A 20,741-nucleotide genomic window follows, 5' to 3' on the forward strand; every position below is an offset into this window, starting at 1 on the left:
CAGTTAATCAAAAAGCAAGCATTTTTGTCAGCTATGTTATAAAAGAATTTGCTCCTGCTTTTAGCTGTGCGTATATCGAGTTATGGATGCACTTCAGGGAAGTTTGGAGAGCACTCAAGAAGCTAGAAGCTACTCTTACGCATCTTCCGTGCTCTCCAAACTTCCCTCGTGCACCCATAACTCGACATACGCACGCTAAGCATGAACAATTTCTTAACTAAACCAAGGATAAAATTGAACCACAATACATTCATGTACAGGTTGGGGAAGGCCATTTTAATTTTAACTACGTCGGGCTATTGCATGACGAACTTTGAGATGAAAGCCAATGGACTACAACTTTAAAATGCTTAGCCTGCGTTGGTGGCGGAATTAGTAGGGGAGTGCTACTTTTTTGGAGTCGGAGCCACGGAAAGACTGTGAACAAGTCAAATTTTCCATTGAGGCTTTGCCGCTCGCTTCGCCGCATGCTTCGCGTGGCGCCAAGCGTGTACTCCGAGTATAATAATGCCGCCAGCCACGCCGGCTACTAAACGTTAAACCCGTGCTTTCAGGTTTTGTCATTCGCACTGGATAAGTCTACCAGGAAAAAACGTCTTCACGTGGTTCCCTTAGTCACGGTTTTAAAATCATTTAGTGCATTATCAAGATGAATTTTTAGTAGGCAAATCTAACAGCGTTTAAGACGAAAGAAAAGATGAACATCCGGATTCTTGTGACAAAGTGGCTTTTAAAACTAGTGTACGATGATGACTGTTTTGCAATGAGCAATGGTATTGCAGCGCTCTCAGCCCTATCAAGTGATGGTGATCTCCGGTACGTCAGCTCAGTTTGCTGGCTATTTAAGTTCATATTCATTCACTAGCTTCCACTGCGGATTTCTGTGCCAGTTGTTGATTGGCTCGTAGTACTGCCCCAGGACTAGGATATGGTCTCATTTGGAACAGTGGTCCATTGGCTGTTGTGTCTACACCAGTCTTAGCTTCTCCTTTCTTTATTAACCCAGTCGTCCATGTTCCCCTGCAACACAGATGTCACAACATAAAACAACAACAACAAAATATTTTTTTACTATCCATTGAGCCTGAAGCAACTTTTATGCAATGCAAAGAAGTTGGTTGGTACCAATACACATTTAACGTAACAGTGAGACGGGAAGGTACATTCTAATATGGAGGAACAATCTTGTACTATATTCAGTAGTTTTCATTTGAAAGTTTCGCACTTAACGATGTTACTGACATATTTCAAGTCAGCCTAACCTTCGATAACTCTGGATATCGCCAGGATGAAACACTCCTGAACTAGTGAATGATATAGCTGCTTAAATGATGAATAGTTTTTGCAGAAATTTAAAGCTAAATTTAAATAAAATTGGAGTAAATAGAACTTGATAAGCAAACTTCCTTAGCGGTAGGGATCTCCTTTGTTTTCTCTTCAGATTATTAGAGAGTTTGAGAAGGTACAAGGTGGCTGGATGGATGGGTCAGGTTTTTCAGGGACAATGCCTTCCAAGTTTGAGCATAAACTACGTCGACATAAACAAAGATTTGAAAAAATAACTACCACAGCTGTATTAGATAAAGAAGAAAATTTTTTATGATCAGTGTTACGATGACATCGGAGTCGTCATAGCAACGAAATGAGGACATTCTCTAATCTTTAATAGCAACCGTATTGCTCGGTACTGGGAGGATTTTTTTTTTTAAAAAAACGTTAGCTGGAGTTTTTTCCTCCAATTGCAATCTCGATGTTCAAGACGTTAAAGCGGAATCTACGAGAGCGTTATCGATATATTTTGGAAGGAAGTTTCTATAGTTTGAATTCCGTAAAAAAAAAAACTGGACAGTCTAAATAGGCTCGCTTTAGGGGAGATACCCTGCTAAAATAAAATTGAGAAAATGTCGATGGTATGAAAGCGACATGATATTTGAACCAAATAAATCGCAACAAACTAGATTCTTCATACTTTGGAGCATCTGAATAAGCTGCTGGGTCCATTGGGTCGACTTCCTCAGCGGACTTCTTACGCTTCTCAGCTCTTAAGTCTACAGAGACAATAAATAACAATTATTCACCGAAGTGGAGGTGGCTAGTGGTACTCTTTACCGAGGCCGCGAAGCGGCGAGGTAAATATCCACACCACTAGCCACTGACACTGAGGTGAATAATTCTTTTAGTATACACTAAAACAGTGAGATAATTGAACACAAAAAAATGATTTTTAAGTCATTTACTGTTGCCAACGATTACATTTTGGCGCGCAATGACCGAACGGCCGCGGTCGTCGCTTTTTCTTGCCGACAAATAAACCTTTTGAAGGCATTTGTTTAGCTCTTGCGGGGAAATTTCTTCAAAAGGAGTTGTGAATTCTTTTTGTATTTAAAATCATTCTGTAAAAAAGATTATTGAATTTAGTTTTATGCTTATTTATGAACAAGTCAACTAAATAAAGTAACGCAAGACTTTTGAAATTTGCATTTGTAAACAAAAGACTTTTTCACCGGTTTTATCGATAAATTCAAGTCAAAAAGACAAAGCTTTACCTCTTAAAACTTCCAAACCGAACTTCGTCACCTTCTTCGTATATTTCGGGAACAGCTTACTTGATTAGTTTTCAAATTTCTTTGTTTGTTACGGCAGCAAACCGGAAAGGCATTTTGCTCGCAACTTACGCGAGTTTGGCGTCGCTCGCTCTGAGGAACTGGAGGTGAATCAGTGAATAATGCAGGATATTCACTGATTGAGCACCCAATCAGAGAGCGCGAAAAACACTATCCACTGTTTTAGTATATACTAACAACAGTTATTATTAGCAGCACTTTCTCGGCTTTTAAAATATTCCAATCGTATTACATGAGCACCAATTCATCACTACCTTTCTCTTGTTTTCTTTTTTGCGATCCCTAAAGCAAAGAAAAAATACCAATGTCAAATTAATTACCCTAAAGTAAGGAACTATAACCAATGTGAGATTAAGTATCCTAAAGTAAAGAAATGAAACCAATGTGAGATTAATTATCCTAATAAAGTATTAAAGAACAAAATATGACGTGAAAGAAATGATATATATAATGTGAGTAAAGAAATAAAACCAATGTGTTACCCTAAAGTAAAGAAAACAACAACAATGTGATATTTCCATTGTCTTCACACCGGAAACAAGGAATTTTGGTTCCCAACGACAGGGATAAAATCCACACTAAAAGGTTCTTGGTTGTTTTGCAACTATATTCAAATACAAATCACACATAAATACATCACCTGCAAACATATATAACATGTTTTCATGAATTACTATATAACAAGAGGAATATGTTCATATCAGGTTTGTATGTAAGCTTACAGAGTTACACAGACAAATAATTATGTCATTTTATTTCATTTACTCACTAAATGAAACACTGTATTTTAAAACAAACCCTCGGTAATTCATTACGCTTTCCTTCCTACTATAGGTCTTTATATTTCTAGCTGTTTAGTTCATTACCTTCATTAGACTAGGGTGTTTACCAATACTTAGTACTTGCTCTTTATCCTGTTCAGACTCCACACCAGGAGGGGCTAAGATCTCTCTGTTGGGTTGAACTTCAGTGTCTTAAAACAAAGCAATAATGCATTGTCATTTAAATCAGATAATTTTGGCTAACATAAAGTCACCAGAGAAAAGATTATTCTGTTGTAATCGCACTTGGTAATTAGTTAAACAATGTGCCATATCCTGTCAGCTCCGTAGTCGGGAGAGGGTCAACTGAGGCACATAAATGTTGTAGTTTCTGTGTATGCCTTATAAAAAATACTACGGCTAGGACAAGAAATGACATTATTTTTTTCCGATATTGCCTTAATAAGAATTTTTGTCTTGGTATGGCCCTACATAGCATGCATATGAGCATAAAAACGAACTTCAAAACCCGTTTCAATAGGCAGCGTGACCGAGCGGAAAAAGGAGGAAGAGTGGCTGAGTGGTTAGCACGCTGGACTTGTGATTCGGAGGCCTGGAGTTCAAGTCCCGCCCTGATCACTAGCTGGATTTGTTCTCGGTTGTCCGTTCAAATCCTCGGCCACACTTGTAAAATATAGCCAACTGGTTCGCCTCCTACCAGTAGGGATTTTTAACCATGTTATGATCCATTCAAATTATTATTTGTTTCAAATTTCTAATTTCAAATATCAGCCATAGGTTCTTTCTGGGCAAACAGTAGCCTGCATGGCAGCAGTCATTTCTCACGCCATTACCATGACCATTCTATTACCGTATTACATGGAGGTCTACTTTTTTGCTTCAAAAATGAGCAACGAAAGTGAACATTCCAACAGCAAATTCTACTATCAAGGTCAACTGTCTGATGCGGAATTCTTCAAGCACCAACTTACTCCGATAATGAAGGGAAAAAGTCAAAATGGGAACCAGAAGTTATTTGTCCTTGTCTAATTGCTAATGGGTCATAGTGAAGTCGCCACAGTGAGGTGCGAAGCACCCAGAAAAATAAAGCATCTTATCTTCATCTCGAGAGCTTTATCAAAGCATGAGCACGGATTACTTCATCCTAGGTATTTCCAGAACACACCTCTAGGGCAAAGCTATAGTGTCATGTGCTTTGAAAAGAAGTTTACTGCAACTACCCGGGATAAACAAGCTGAATTGCCGACATACATTTTTTTAATTGAATTTTTTAATTTTATTGCCGACATAGATAATGGTCCAATAGTGCCTGACAAGTGTTTTGGCATTCAAAAAGAATGCAGTCGTAGCGAAAAATTAAAGAATAATGCATAAAAAGAAACTCTTCAAGCCCAAAGAAGTGAAAGCCATTGGAATTGATTTCATGGAGAAGAAACCATTCTCCTGTATGTGCCAGTGTAGTTGAAATTAAAGAAATTGGACAAGATAGAGATAAAAGGAATTGCAGGGGCTTTTCTTGTAATAGCCTTAACGTTGAAGAAAGTCTAGGGTAGGAGAGGGGGGCACTTATTTGAGGCAGGTGCACAAGTTGAAATAGCATACCTTTTTGACTGTTGACCACAGATGCCGGTGTGGTTATTTCTGCTGCTGGATCTACAAAAGTAGCAGTTTATGTAATGCTTATGATACCTATGACATTAACCTTTAATAATAATAATAATAATTTATGAACTTATTGTGCACAACGTAACATGAGAATGATCAGCTGTGCTTTACAACTGCATTACTTTACAAGTAAACCAACCAAAAAAATGTATTAAAAAAATAACAATAAAAAGAATATATATGCATGCAAGTAAGTAACTGAATATAAAATTGATCACCAATATACAGGTCTAAAAAGATAAGTCTTGATATGCGCCTTAAAGCTGTTCACATTAGTAATCGCACGAAGGTCTTTCGGAAGAGAGTTCCAGAGCGTTGGCTCTGCTACCATAAAAGCTCTGTCACCTAACGTAGTCTTCGATCGAACAGCTGGCATAGAAAGTAAAATACTTCCTGAAGATCTAAGGTTATATAAAGACGATTTAAATGTTAGTAAATCGCATAAATGTTTAGGGGGTAAGGCCGTGAATTGCTTTAAACGTAATAAGCAGTATCTTAAATTGTATCTAGGCTTTAACAGGTAGCCAATGCAGACCACGCACAAGGGGTGAGATGTGGCAAAACCTAGGTGCATGTTGGGGCGTTCAAAGTCTCTGCAAATTGTTAAGCTGGTATTTGGGCAGCCCATACAAAAGACTGTTTCAATAATCAACACGAGATGTAATCAGTGCATGGACAAGCATTCCTGGCGTTGATTCTCGAGACAAATACCTGCAAATGCGCTTGATGTTATGCAAATGGTAAAAGGCAACGCCACAATATGAGTTGACATACACTGTGGTGAGCTGCTCATCAAACCATGAGCCTACATGTAGGTTTCTAGAGCTCTACTGTTACAGGACAAACATCAGTCGACTCAACCCTAATGCAATTGATGTTAAACTTTGCCAGCTGCTGCCGAGTGCCTATGATTAAATATTCTGTTTTATCATCGTTTAACATAAGATTATCTGAAATCATCCTACTCTTAATATAACTGATACAGTGAGTCAGTCATGGACTTGATGGCAAAATCAGCATCCGTAGATCGATTACGGCTGAATGATACATACAACTGTGTGTCGTCCGCGTAGCAAACAGTTTGCGCATCTAGATGGCGAAAAGCAAGGGGCCTAAACACGAACCTTAAGGGTCACCTTAAAAACATTAAACGAGAACTCTCCGAAGCTAAGGAGAGTTAAGGAGCTTAAGGGAAAAAGGATATAACCAAGTGAAAATTGATCATTTATTTCAGTCTTTAGTTTTACAGCTGTATGCAGCCTCCGTGCCTGAACTTAATACTGTGCACCAGTTCCTTCGCAGATGTCATAAACGCCGTTATATATCCTGTGCTACAGATATATACGATTTGCTTGAAAAAACAGACAGGTCAATCTCCAAGAAGATTAGTTGCCTACCTACTCACCAGCTGTACAATTTGTTGCCCAGAGTTAAAGAATCTTCAAAACGTCTGAGTTTTAACACGGAACGCTTTAAAGCTAGTTTTATTAATAGAATGTATTTTAAATATACTTTTACTTTTTAACTAATGATATTAAACTTGTAAATATAGGTATGTATTTTTACTTGCACATTTAATAAAGACAAAAAAATTACCTTGTTTTAAAGGAAACTGATTGGAGAGACTAACATTTACAGAGACACACTTGAACCGGTCAGATAGATACGATTTAAACCACGCAAGCACATTGTCACTTGGGCCATCAGTGACAATCAACTGCCTTTTCTAGATCTCCTGCTGAAACCAACACCCCAAGGACTAACTACTTCCATCCACTACAAAGAAACCGACTCACACTCATATCTCACATACACTTCGTCACATCCCGTCCGATGCAAGAACTCGGTCCCCTACAACCAGTTTCTGCGCCTCAAACGAATATGCAGTGATGAGAACGACTACAAGACCAAAAGCAAAGAAATGGCATCATTCATCCCGCAACGTGATTATCCACTAGCAGTTGTAGATAGAGCCCTTCAACACGTTGACACTATCCCCCGAGATACAGCCTAACGACCACCTAACGACGGACAATCCAAGAGAGAAGTCATCCCCTTAACCTTAACATACAACCCCATCAACCACCATGTAAAGAACATCCTGTCAAGAAACTTCGACCTTTTAAAATCTGACCCTGAAACTAAGGAACTGTTTGATAACTCGCGAGTACTCGGCGCGTACCGCCGCGACACCAACCTGCGTGATTCCTTGGTCAGTAGCAACCTTCAATCCCGCGCAAACAAAGAGGATGAACCAAATGGAACTTTTCCCTACCGTCGTCCACGATGCAAGACCTGTGCCCATACCAACCCAGCCTCCCAGATCAACACCCCCGGTGGACCTCTGACCATACGGCAGAGGTTCTCATGCACGACAAGTAACCTCATAACTTGTTGGGCATGCACTCTGTCGTACGTTGGCGAAACCGGACGTAGGCTTGGGGACAGGTTCTGCGAACACCTCAGATCTGTCTCAAAGAAAGCTGACCTACCCGTTACTAAACATTTTTCCTCCCCCGGTCACACAACAGATGATATGATGGTAGCTGTTGTGCGAGCGGGTCTTCACAACACCAGGGACAGACGTAGAGCGGAGGGTCGCCTAATTTTTAAATGCAAAATTCTACAGCCGCGCGGCACAAACATTGACTCTTCCAGAGCGCGCTTCAAATGTTGCCACATTTGAATAAAATGACGCGCGTTCAGTGTAACGGCATCTTCCACCGATGAAGGGACAGTAGTCCTGAAACGTCTGGATTTTCAAACATTTTAGCGCTAAGAACACAAAGACAAATTTTAATTGTAATCAAGCACCTTGTCAGTTATTCCCAAATCAGACTCAAGGCGACCAGTCAGCTTATCATGACTGAAAGCTTGGCTCCTTTGGCCGCCACACACCTTTTCCTTTGTTATGGTTAATTCAATGTATAGGTAGCTCTGTTTTTACTTCTTCATCTTTTCTTATTGTTGTTGAATTGTAATTGAATAAGTGTGAATAAATGAATTTGAACTTGAACTTAAGTAACAAAATTTGAGGAAAAAAAACCCAGGCCACAGTTCAGAAGGTTTGAGGACCATTAGCAGGATTTAAGTTCTCTAATCCCTAATGATTACATCCAATATAATTTACAAAATACAGTGAAACCTCAATATATCAAAGTGCCTATGGTCCAATTTGTTCTATATAATGAATTTAATTATAGGTAAGAACTTTATTTTAGCACGATAAAAAGATCAGCATTGCTGGTGGGGTCGTGCATACAACAATTACAAGAAAAATAAGGAGTACTGAAAGCAAATGTACGATTAAAAATTGAAAACTGTTAAAAATGTTTGTAACTGATATTTCAGTTGTTAGTTGTAGCTAAAATTAATAGGTTGTGAAAATGTACAATCAGAAATTAAAACTGTTAAAAGTATTCATAACCAAAATCTCTATTTTTAGCTGTAGCTAAAAGAGGTACGAAATTCATTTTATCAGTATCAAATTTTACAAGACAGCGTTTAAATTCTTTCAAGGTTTTAGCCCTTGTTTCCTTGTTCATTAAGCTGTTCCATGTGATTGCTCCTCTAACGCGTATGGAGTTCCTGATAAAATTTGTTTCTGGTCTTGGAAGAATGATGTTCTCATTTCTTCTGCGGCCTGAATTCCTTTGTAGAAACAAATCTCTAAATTCCGCGAGGTTCTTTTCCATATAAATTATTTTACTATTACTGAGGTAATCAAACTCATTCACCATACCCAGGACTTCGAGGTATATTGAGGTTCCACTGTACCAGCATAATTGACCACTCCAGAAAATACCATAACATACAGCTGTACCATAATGCTCCTTCTTTGTCACCCCAAATTTTGCATAAGTATTGTTTTCAGTTTCTCTTGGGGCCATTTAACTCCCAAGAGAAATTGAAAACAATGCTTATGCAAAATTTTGGCGTGACAAACAAAGAGCATTATGGTGTGTTATGGTATTTTCTGGAGTGGTCAATTACCAAAGAGCTCTATACATACATACATACATACATACATACTTACATACATACTTACATACATACATAAATACACATTACATAACCTTCATTAAAGTGTCTAATCGTTCTAGTGACTATTGGCACTAAAACTCAGCTCTATCAACTAATCTCACAAATTCTCTTTAACCAAATGAATAGAGACCATTGTTGATACATATGGGGTTAACACTTCATTAAAGCTTTTGATTTAGTTTTTCTACTTACTGAGTGGGTGATGCCAAGATACTTGATTTGTTATTGTGTTCCAGTAATAATTTGCACCGCTGCAAAAGGGAGGAAATGTGAATATTTCTATTTCTTATTATCTCATGTAACTTACATTCATAAGCACAGTTGACCAACAAAAGAAATAGAATCACACAATTTTGAAAATTCAGTTTTAGGTGTTTCTACAGCTGTATCCTGATAATGTTGGGTATATTTTGATTCTTGCTTAGTTTGGTTGTCATCATGAAGAAATCATAGTGAGGGTACTGATTTCACAAATACACAAGCTAAGCCATCTTAAAATACTATTCTTTGAATTACCAAAAAACTTAGAAGCACTGATAACATGCTAATACATGTAAGGCCAGGCACTATTTTGCTAAATGGGATGATGTTACATGTAAGCTTATTGACAGAGACCCTCACTAGTACTTAGATAGTGGCTATCCACATAAGTTCAGTAGAGAGAACAGAATTAAGAATCCAGAGACATGGATGCCCATGATTAGACAGCATAGCAGCTGCTTGGTACCATGATGGACAACTGAGGATACAGGTTCTATCACAGACAACACTAGGGATCAATGAGTGAGTTTAGAAACCATATTTTAAAAACAGAGGTGATAAAAGAAACAACCACACAAAAAATTTTAGTCTAGACAAGTATAAACACTTTAACTCCCTGAGGTACAATCTCCGACAAAATTTTGAAATGCACTTGACTTTCACCCAATGGGATCTACATTTTACTCAAGATAATAAAGTAGGCAATCAAACTTGCAGCACCTTAAAGTATTTACAACACATCTATAAAACTGAATTTGCATTGACACTGAGCGGTGGATTGACAAAAAAAGGCACTGCTGAGGTTTGTAGACCACCTTTGCTTGCTGCCTATCAAGTTGGTAGAAACAGCTCTTAATAATAAAAAGAAAAGAAACTTGTTTCGATGGCTTCATGTCATCACTGTCAACAGATAAGAGATTAACATGATTTGTGGAAATATTTTTAGAAAAAGAAAGTGTGAAAAGTACATGTAAATTTAAGTGTGAAAATGCACAAACGACAATTAAAAAGAGTTTCTCATGGATGGAGTCTGCTTGAGTGTTTAGCTTAGGTCTTTTATCTCTTATAATCATACCTCAAGTGTATGTTACCTCTGAGTCTCTCAAATTAACAATAATTATTATCTATTTTATTAAACAAAAAGCTTAAGTGTGCACGGCTTTTATGGTATTTTTTTTTCAAACTTCCAAGCCTCCTTTAAAGTCAGGTGGTAATTTGCTTTGTTTTTTCTTTATATTCAAACAAAAAATTAATGAGTTATGCAAAACAATGATGAGACACCCTCTTCCTACATTTTGTACTTCATACATTAACAAAAATTCTTCTACAGTGTGCACTTGCCTGTTAGGGTCTGGCACTAGATACCACCCAACAGGTAGGGGAACAGTATTGTAGTCCTGCAACAACAAAAGAAGAATACTGACATGTGCAGTTAAAGACAAGACTAATACCTGCTATAAAGCAATACCTCAGTAGGGAATAAGCCATGGTGTTCTGGATTCTAAAACTGGTAATTAATGTATCAAACTAGGCCCTGCTCCTCTGGAGGACCAGGTTCAAGTGTTTCAGTGTAGTTGTGCTTTTGCTTTTACACCCTTGCATTGTTTTCTTAGACAAGAAGATTTGCTTCTTTAAAATAATACTGTCTTTTAGCACCATGGGGCATAAAAGGTAAACCTATAAGATGGGTAGGAATTCTCAAAGCTGTTTCATGCTACAAAAACCACAGCAAGCATCAGCCATTTAAGTTACTGTGTTATAATCTTGGCACTTAAAAGGCTTATGCACTTATCAACACCGCTAATGAGCCTCCTTTGTGTTTACTCTAACTGCCGTAGGGGTCTTACAAATGGGTAATTCTCCCAGGTGTTTCATACGATAGAAACCATAGCAAACTCCAGGCCATTTAAACCTCCTTGGCCTTTTACCTTGACTTGATTTAACATGAAGCACCCATGACAGGAATACTACTTGTATATACTGTATGTTGAAGCAAGCAATTGAAAGCCTTTACGGTTGAATCTTGATAATCAGGACAGTTGAGACTTGAGTAAATAGTCCAAATAATCCAGAGTCCCGGTAACGAAAATACAAATATAATGAGACATTAATGTAAAAATAGGGAATAAAGAAAACAAAATTCAATTTTGAATTAGCTCCACTTGCATTTACGTACGGTCTGTATGTTACGTATTTACAAAAAAGGCACTGTTTCAAATGTTCGTGCATTTACAGCACTCTAAAATGTTCAAGCATACTATGCTGTAGTCTATTTTAACGAATTACCATGATTGCATAGCAGAGTCTATCATTCGTCAAAGCTGCATTATTTGGGTAGAGTCAATATTGCTTTATCCAGCTGCTCATCATTGGCAACCGTCAGGGACTTTCGTTTCAATCCATCGCTCATCTCGATGCTGTTGGTGAATTTCAGGATCTTCTCTTTGTTTTTGCTTATATCTCTGATCTGCTACTTGCTGATTTTTAACTCAAGTGCTAAATTAATTTGTTCTTTTTCTCCATTCTCCAAATGTGAAATAATCGTTTGCATATCCTTTATTTAGAGAACAGACTGCTTGTGTTTTGTAGACATGGCTGTGATTTGAGTTTACGATCGATTGGTCTTGTGATTATGTAACCCACAGAGAATCAAGTATGACATTTCCTTAGCAACACAACAATTCAGCCAATCAGAATTCAGCTGAATGCATCAGTCAGAATAATTGTTCATCTTGTGCCTCTCGCACTTTTTCAAAGCGAAACAGATTAAAAACAGTGCCCTTAACACACATTTTGAAGGATTAAAAAACTTTTAATCATTTCAATTTTTAAAGATCACATATTATTAATATTCATGAAAAAAACAAGACCAGGGAAACAAGTCTGGATAATCGAAAAGTCTGGATAATCGAGGTCTGGATAATCGAGGTTCGACTGTAACTACCGGGGTATGGCCAAAATGACTAATATGAGAGTATGAGATAGCTAAATTATTGCACACCTAAATTATTGTCACTAAAAACATCATTACTGCCAGTATTACCTCAAGATGCAAGATAAAGTACGTTAAGTTAACTAAAGGGTTATTATTGTCCGCTCAGAATATTTTCCCATTTCTGTTTGGCTCGAAATAATAATCCAGCTAATTCTACATGACCAGCTAGCCTTAACCAATTTTAGAAGACGTTAGTTGGCGGAAATGGTGGAATTTCATGTGCTTTGCAAAGAAGAAATACATGTAGATGCGATACTGCCTTAAAACTTCATTAGCAAGAACAGATGACAACTGTTATTTGAGGAATATCTGCTGGACTAAACCTCCCTTTGTACGCTGAATTTTCCAAGGAAAAGGCAAATGAAAACAGAAACTTAACATAAGACAAGTTACGCATGTTTCAGCTAGTTTCTAAAGTATGATGCAATTTAAATGAAATATGCTCCTATGATCTGAAGAATAAATTATGCAGATATTTCTCTTGCCTTAAATATTTATAATGGAACTCCAAATGTATTTTTTTTTTGGTTTTCCTTACTTTTGGTGGAGGAGGGACTGCATTCTCTCCATATCTTTTTCGACAGTACTCAACACACGTGTGGTATGGGTTAGATGTGTTTGGGCATCCTTTAACTGATCCGGTAACTTGTGATGAACCGTCTGATTTCTCTTTGTCTAACAACGAAAAATGACAACAAAAGTGATAAAAAGAGAACTTGGTAGTCAAGTAAACCTGCCATAATCTGCTTAGTACATGTATTTCTTATTTCTTATTACCTGCTTCTAAACTTTAATCAATCAGAATTTTAGTGACTGTGTTATAACCTTGGAACGTAAAAGCTTATGCAATTACATTGTATTAGCAGCAACCCAAGGAAGCCTCCTTTGTCTACCCACTAACTTTTGGTCTTGCAAGCAAGTTTGCAGATTTTCACATAATTAATGGTCGCTGTATTAACTCGCCTTAAAACTGGCTATCTACGTGTATACAAGGCAAAAGCAAATTCTACGGAATTTGCAGTCCAGTCTTCCTATGACGGGCACTTTTTCGACCGGCAGTAAGTGTCCTCTTTAAAGAACCAGACTAAAGATTAGCAGAGACAAACTCTGGGCATCCATTTAAGGAAGGTGTCTATAGGGGTTTCAATAAGCACCAACGACCGACGAAACACGTCAGTTATTTTGCTCAGAGAAGTCAGCTACCTTTCTCCCCAAAAGAAGAAGCAACGAGTGCTTATGATGTCGTAAACAAATAACATATCATAAAATCTGAATGAAAACATAAAGGCCCACTGGTTTTGAGTTATGCTTTAGTTAGCAAATGCTGTATTACAGTCAATTCTTCACACATTTCTTTGGAGGTTTAGACAGAATTTGTCCTCATTCAAATGTACATTTGTTCATTGCTTGTAAGTTGTGTTGCTGATAATCAGAACCTGAATGAAAGCTACATTTTCTTGAATGAAGAACACACTGTTTTGTACTCAATTGAGTCCCCAGAACACTGGAAATCCCATTTTAGGGCTTTGAAATTTCAAAATTTTCAGAGGGAGCATGCCCCCAGACCCCTCTAGAGGCACTTGATTAATGCCCCCTTGTTGATACAGTCGAGTGCTCTATTCAAACTTGCTGGCTACTTCAGTTTTTATTGAAACCCCTGTGTCTAGGTTATAGAAGCACAGGAGGTCTACAAAAACTGTTTCCATTTGCTTGTTTTAAATTTATAACAAATGTACCGGAATGTTGATCAAATCTGTGGAATACTGCAGGGAAGATTTAATTGTTACTGTAACAGTTATCTGGTGAGGCTAAGTTTGGTCTACAGGATTATGCAGATCGTGGTGGATAACACCCTTTGAGATCTAAATCATAAGTCAGCAGTTTTTACCAAAGACAGCGCACACTGAGCAAAAATAGGAAAAACTGGTTTCAAACCAGACGGGGGTTACGAAAACTAAGACCCTCGAAAACTAAGACCTAAGACCCGTCTTAGTTTTCGAGATTACGAAAACTAAGACCCCCTAAAATCGAATCCGTCGAAATATAAAGTCAAATTGTAACCGAAATAGGTCTGATCTATCAAATTATATCATGTTCGATCCTTTCCACCGAGTTTTAGGTCAAATTTAACGGTAAATTTAGGGGTCTTAGTTTTCGTAATCTCGAAAACTAGGACGGGTCTTAGGTCTTAGGTCTAGGTCTAGGTCTAGGTTTTTGAGGGTCTTAGTTTTCGTAACACCCAAACCAGACTGACCTATCCATTTCAGTATTTCATGATAAGCTTACTAATCAATCAATCTTCACATACATTTCTTATGAATTTAAAACTATTACAATAAGCAAATGGCAACACAGTTTTTATGGGCCCCTGGTGATAGATATGATGAAGATTGATGACTGTAAATTTACTTCTCAGTTGTTCAAACATTGGATAACGCTGTCCACTGGATAAATCTCTGTCCAGCGGATAGGTATTAGGGAAACTAGCGCTATCCACTGGATAAATTTCTATCCAGTGAATAGCACAGTTACTGTGCTATTCACTGAATAGAAATTTTTTTCAGTGGATAGCGTTACGCACCTTTTGTGGGGCTTGCAACTGTTCTAGAGTTTAAAGCCCTTAGCTAGGGTGAATAATAACCAGGAACTAACCAGCTAACCATGACGTCAACAATCAAATGCTGTGTCTAGCTAGTTAGTAAAAACAAACGACATTACTTAAATAAGCAAGCTCAACGAATGATGATGATGAGATCTGTTGCTTTTTAACGCGTGAACTTTTCAATTCCACTCTCGGCACTCTGTCGACTCGAAGTTCCTTTGTAGATCATGCAATCAATATTTTTTTACCTTTTTGGATTATTCCTCTTTTAGCAAGTCGAGCCTGTAACGCCGGGGGTAAGGGCATTTTGTACTTTTTTCATTAGACTGCAGCCTTCAACCTGTCAGTTCAGTTCAAACGAGTCTCCAAACATTTCTCCAATATGGCGGCGGGTTTGAGCCTGCGCTTTTCTTCATAGGTCAACCGCTGAGCCTCACGTGCATTTTACATTCAGGCCTTTTCAACATCTTCAACATGGCGTTGGAAGAGAAGAGGAGCTTGGTTGGAAAGTTGTTCGAAATCCAGGCCATAAAATTTGGCGATTTTACCTTGAAGAGCGGCATAAAGTCGCCTGTTTACATTGACTTGCGTGTGATAGTCTCGTATCCTGAAGTTATGAAGCAAATAAGCGATATGCTATGGCAAGTTGCTTTGGAATCGAAGTCCGATTTTTCGGTCATTTGCGGTGTTCCTTACACCGCTTTACCAATCGCTTCCTGCATTTCTGTCAACCATAACATCCCAATGGTGATGAGAAGAAAGGAGGCAAAATCGTATGGAACGAAGCGGCTGATAGAAGGAGTCTTCTCGCCTGGAAGCAAGTGCTTAGTAATCGAAGACGTGGTTACCAGTGGCTCAAGTGTCATGGAAACAGTTGAAGCACTTGCCTCAGCGGACCTCCATGTCACAGATGCTATAGTGCTGTTAGATCGCTTTCAAGGCGGCAAGGAAATGCTCCAGTCGAAAGGAGTAAAGCTGCATAGCCTTGTTACGCTTCCTGAAGTCCTTGATGTTCTACACCTTAAAGTCAAAATTGACCAAAACATGACCCAAAAGGTACGGGAGTTTCTCTCAGCGAACAAGTTCACTCCCTCCAGTGCAAAATCCACGCCACCCACAAGTAAAGGAAGTAAGCTTAGCTTTGAAGCCAGAGCGGGAATCGCCTCTAACCGGTTCAGTAAGAGGTTATTTAAGATAATGCACGAGAAGAAGTCGAACCTCGCAGTCTCGGTTGATTTTACCAATTGTGAAGATGTCTTGAACTTGGTGGATAAAGTAGGACCACATGTGTGCATTGTGAAGACACATGTAGACATTCTAGAAGATTTCACACCAGAATTTCCCAAATCACTGAAAAAGTTAGCAGAAAAGCACAACTTTGTTATTTTTGAAGATAGAAAATTTGCTGATATTGGAAACACTGTGAAGAATCAGTACTGCAAAGGGGTATATCACATTGTAGAGTGGGCAGACCTGATCAATGCACATGTGGTCCCTGGAGATGGTGTGATAAATGGGCTCAAAGAAATTGGTGCACCTCTTGATAGGGCATGTCTATTGATTGGTGAGATGAGTACAGCTGGAAGCCTAGCCACTGGAGAGTACACAAAAGCAGCAGTGGAAATGGCCAAAACACACCAAAAATTTGTCATAGGATTTATCAGCCTGTCTTGTTTAGTTGATGATCCACAGTTTATTCACATGACCCCAGGAGTCCAGCTCAATGCTGGACAGGATTCACTTGGTCAGCAGTACCTCACACCTTCTGATGTCATCATCAACAGGGGAAGTGACATCATTATTGTTGGCCGAGGAATCTATCAGGCGCAAGATCCTGTTAAGGCAGCTGTTGATTTCAAACAGGCAGCATTCAATGCATACATGTCAAGGATTGGAAACTGAGTGAAGTCAATCACCTATTAACCCCTCCATATTTACCTAAGATGCATAGATACCTGTTTCAGTCCAAAAAAGATTGGCCAAGGTTACCAAATAGGCAGCTTTAAAGGAATTTTTGCTTAGTGACATTAAGATTTGTCTATGCCAATTTACTTTTATGTTGTTATGCAACGTGCAGATGTTTGTGGGAAGGAGCTTTGCTTACAACTCAAGAAACAGCTGAGTAAGACTATTTACCTAGCCTGTGAGCTAGCTCTGCATTTAGCGGAGTTGTGTGTTTTGGGGGGAGCATGCTTTGCTCACTAGTAATGGAGAGCTTGTCTGCAGGTACTTGGTACTATTTCCTGTGATAGAGTGCTTTTTCTTCGGTCAACTAAAGTTAACTGTACAGTCATGTAAAATATGTTTTGGCTGAAGAGTGAAATGATAAGTGTAACATATTTTTGCATTTTCTACAATAATTTTTGATGGGATACATGTGTTGATGTCTTTTAGTATGTATTATACTTTAAAGAAGGCAAACAAACAAATGAAGGTGGTTGAGTTCTTAATAAGAATAAAAAATATGAAAGTAAAGCAAGGTTTCTTTCTTGTTATGTTTGGCATGCTGCATGGCAATTTAAAGGGGTTTTGATATAGATGGAAAAGGCATGAATAATAATGGTAGATGATTGCTTGAGGATAAATCTGATGTTCGGTTAAAAGATTGTCATTTATGCTGCTATCACTGTTGGAAACCTGTGCAAAATACTAATGAGTGTTCCCAAAAAAACATCCTGTGTGTTCCTCCGAGAAAGATTCTCATTGTGCTGCACAAAGAGAATCTACTAGCCAATAAATTAGAAAATTTCCAGTCATCAATAATTCCAGAGCCAATGATAAAGGAAATTACTCACCGTGACCTGTTTTCTGTGTGAGGAACCACTCGTTTTTGTACGCTCAATTCATCCTTTAAAATGATTTTGCGAGAAAAATCTCTATACACTGACAATTGAAACTATTTAAAAAACAAAACTCGAAGAGCGGTGATAAACATGATAAACCAATGAAAACATTGGTTCGTTAAGTTTACTCTAAAAATGCGATGATTTATTGTATATCACAACATTAGTTTGGGCCTTTGGTGGTGGATCAATGGGGTGAGTCCATACCCCTCTCCAGCAGTTTCTGACACTATTCTCAAGGCCGGAAATAAAGCAATAGATATCCTACAATTCTTAGTGCTGTATAGTATATATTAACATCAAATAGTGGGCATTGTCTAATAACATCTCCGAGTGTGGTCAGCTTTGTTTAGTTCCGTTGTGCACGCGTCATGGCTGAAGCTCCACCGCCTGTCCAACGCACACCCAAAGAATGTTCGTTAACTAGATATTTTAAACGAAGTTCGATTTCCTATTCAAAATGCTCCCGCTGCAGTTCCCCTTGAAAATGCTCCGACAACTGACCTCTTCGGGCTGAAAATGTTGCTCCACTCTAACGATTCTCGACGCTGCACTGCCTGTTGCCTTTCTGCTTAACGATATTTAATCTGCATATTTTTCTGAATTTTGTTGTTTACCTATTTGCTAAGGTTTCGTATTCAATGGTTTTTACAGGTACGCTGAGTTGAGAAGTGTGCAAAGGTGTGCGTGAGTGGTAGTTCTACCGCACAGACTGGACTGACCAAGCGTGCAAAAGAAGAGTATATAAGATCAAAGAAAAAGGGGTTAAGAAGAGTGCCCGAAGGGACAACATAGCAATTGTTAAGGAGGTAGGTAGTGAAGCAAAGAAGGCTTCAGCTATTAATGGGAGACCTCACGTCTGTTGACAAGATTACTAAGCAGTTAGGTGGACAGATTGACACTTACACCAAGCCAGGAAGGAAGGGAAAGTGATAACAACTGAAAGGGAACAGGCTGCCAGATCGGTCTAGCATTTCAAAGAAGTGCCCAAAAGGCTACAGCCTAATTAGCCTGCAGATCCAGACAATCCGAATGATCTTAACTTATACACCGACAATCGTGGTAGAGGGATGAGGATATGCCCCGTGGAGTTATAGATATAGATATAGGTAAATCATTAATATTCAACTGCGTTCCTGCATATAAATTATGTAATTTGTGATAATCCTATTAGCATAAATTACTATTTTGCCGGCACGAATCAGAGGGCTTGGAACGAGTGCTAAGCGCGGATAGGGTTTTGGGATTGTAGGGTGAGGCATTCTACGGCCAGCCTTCGCCGCGTTACGTTTTCTATCAGGTTTCGTCTTTGTTTTAAACCTGATAAGAGCAAGGTCGGACATTGTCGCTCAGAACAATGCACAACTACTTTCCCAGATCACGGATCTTGTCTCGACGTCCGTTTCAGAACTAAAAAGATCCAGCGAATGCAATGCTGCAGAACAGTTGTCGGAGATCAAGAGACTGAAGCGTGATACTCCACCATCCTTTACGAAGAAAAGCAACGAAGAGCAATATAAAGCCAACAAATCTGTCCTGGAAGCCGTGGTGGATGCCTCCGCTGCCCTATAGCGAAATATCGACGGAAAGTTAAACAATCCCTGGATCGAGGTATGTCTTTACTCAAAGAAAGTAGCTGATAAGTCTCCGTATGGATGGAAAACCGTCGTAGAATACAAACACCACGACTTGGCGGAGGACGAGGAGGATGAAAAGAAAATCTGCAGAGCAGAGGCTCGGGCTGGAAAAGCCTCGAAGCGTTCCGCTACACGTTCTTTTGGTTCACAGCGTGGTGGTTCAGGGCTGCCTACCTCACGGAATTCACAACTTGGGGTTGCTCAGCTTCCCAGTCCATTAACTCGAGTTGACTCACAGCCTTCCGTTAATAAATTTAGTGGTCTCTGTTTTTCTAGCGGCAAACCTGGTCACTGGAGAGCTGCCTGTTCGAACACTCCTTTTGCTACTGCTTTTCAGAGTGATGAGTCGGGAGAGATTCCCAAGATCATGGTGTAATCAGTTCTGTTTAATCTCGCTTTAATTCAGATCGATTGATGAAATTTTCTTGCACTTTTCTTCTTTTTTGTTTTTTCTTTTGTTTTTATTCCACATTATTTGGTGACAATTAATTAATTTTTTCTTCTATTGTTTATTTTGCATCTTGTAGATTTAGAATCGGAAGGCGTTGCCAAGGTCGGATTCTGACGCCCTCTTTTCGGAGGATTCATTGTTGTCTTATGAGTTTAAATCGAACGATGTTGCTGTTTCTGTTAGAGGCAGATTGCGCAAATCATTTCAGTTCTGGAAAGACATTGACGCGCCTCGCTTCATTACCGACACCATTGAATTTGGCTATAAGTTGCCACTTCTTCATCGATCTTCAATTTCCTCCACCTTTTGTTGCGAAGAACAATAAGTCAGCAATTCAAGAATCTGCCTCTGTTGAGAGTGCTGTTAGTGAGCTTTTAAGTTTGGCGTGTATTTCGGAGGTATTCATACCTCCAGCAGTGTTAAACCCATTATCCGTTTCCATTCAGAAGTCAGGGAAAAAACGCTTGGTTTTGGATCTTCGTCATGTCAATCAGTATCTCTTTTAAGTCCAATTTCAGATGCGAAGACGTATCTACCGCAGGGGAACTGTTGAACGCTGGGGATTTCATCTTTTCCTTTGATTTGAAATCTGGCTACCACCACGTAGAGAATTTTCCAGGGCATAGGCAATATTTCTCCTTTTCTTGGACTTTTTCATCCGGTCACACTAGACATTTTCATTTCGAAGTCTTGCCCTTTGGCATCAGTTCCGCGCCCTATTTATTTACAAAAATTCTAAAGCCGCTTGTTAAGAAATTGAGATCAGAGGGGAAGTCGATAATTGTCTCTTTAGATGATGGCCTGGGTTCTGCTGCTGGTTATATCAAAGCTAAAATC

The 20,741-nt window shown here is 38.8% G+C and overlaps 2 protein-coding genes across 2 annotated transcripts; one reads left to right on the plus strand and one right to left on the minus strand.

Annotated features, from left to right (window-relative positions):
• Window positions 1–402: 402 nt before the first annotated feature.
• LOC140922240 (polyglutamine-binding protein 1-like) lies at window positions 403–15,381 on the minus strand. Its single transcript, XM_073372226.1, has 9 exons — window positions 15,222–15,381; window positions 12,910–13,046; window positions 10,718–10,773; window positions 9,308–9,366; window positions 5,009–5,059; window positions 3,491–3,597; window positions 2,879–2,906; window positions 1,970–2,048; window positions 403–1,020 (listed from the first exon to the last, which is right to left on the minus strand). Exons 1-9 carry the CDS (start codon window positions 15,277–15,279, stop codon window positions 855–857), a joined length of 741 nt encoding a protein of 246 aa, XP_073228327.1. The 5' UTR covers window positions 15,280–15,381; the 3' UTR covers window positions 403–854.
• Window positions 15,382–15,438: 57 nt separating this feature from the next.
• LOC140922239 (uridine 5'-monophosphate synthase-like) lies at window positions 15,439–17,448 on the plus strand. The gene has a single exon (XM_073372224.1). It carries the CDS (start codon window positions 15,448–15,450, stop codon window positions 16,873–16,875), a length of 1,428 nt encoding a protein of 475 aa, XP_073228325.1. The 5' UTR covers window positions 15,439–15,447; the 3' UTR covers window positions 16,876–17,448.
• The last annotated feature ends 3,293 nt before the right edge of the window (window positions 17,449–20,741 follow it).

The sequence above is a fragment of the Porites lutea genome, chromosome 13 (genome assembly GCF_958299795.1).
Source record: "Porites lutea chromosome 13, jaPorLute2.1, whole genome shotgun sequence".
Taxonomy (NCBI): Eukaryota; Metazoa; Cnidaria; class Anthozoa; order Scleractinia; family Poritidae; genus Porites; species Porites lutea.

Coding starts and splice junctions, on each gene's coding strand:
- LOC140922239 (XM_073372224.1), top strand. CDS start 15,448: ATGGCGTTGGAAGAGAAGAGGAGCTTGGTTGGAAAGTTGTTCGAAATC.
- LOC140922240 (XM_073372226.1), bottom strand. CDS start 15,279: ATGCCCTTACCCCCGGCGTTACAGGCTCGACTTGCTAAAAGAGGAATA. Junction 9,367..10,717: donor CTAGTGCCAGACCCTAACAG/GCAAGTGCACAC, acceptor TCCCTTTTGCAG/CGGTGCAAATTATTACTGGA. Junction 2,049..2,878: donor AAAAAGAAAACAAGAGAAAG/GTAGTGATGAAT, acceptor TTGTCTCTGTAG/ACTTAAGAGCTGAGAAGCGT.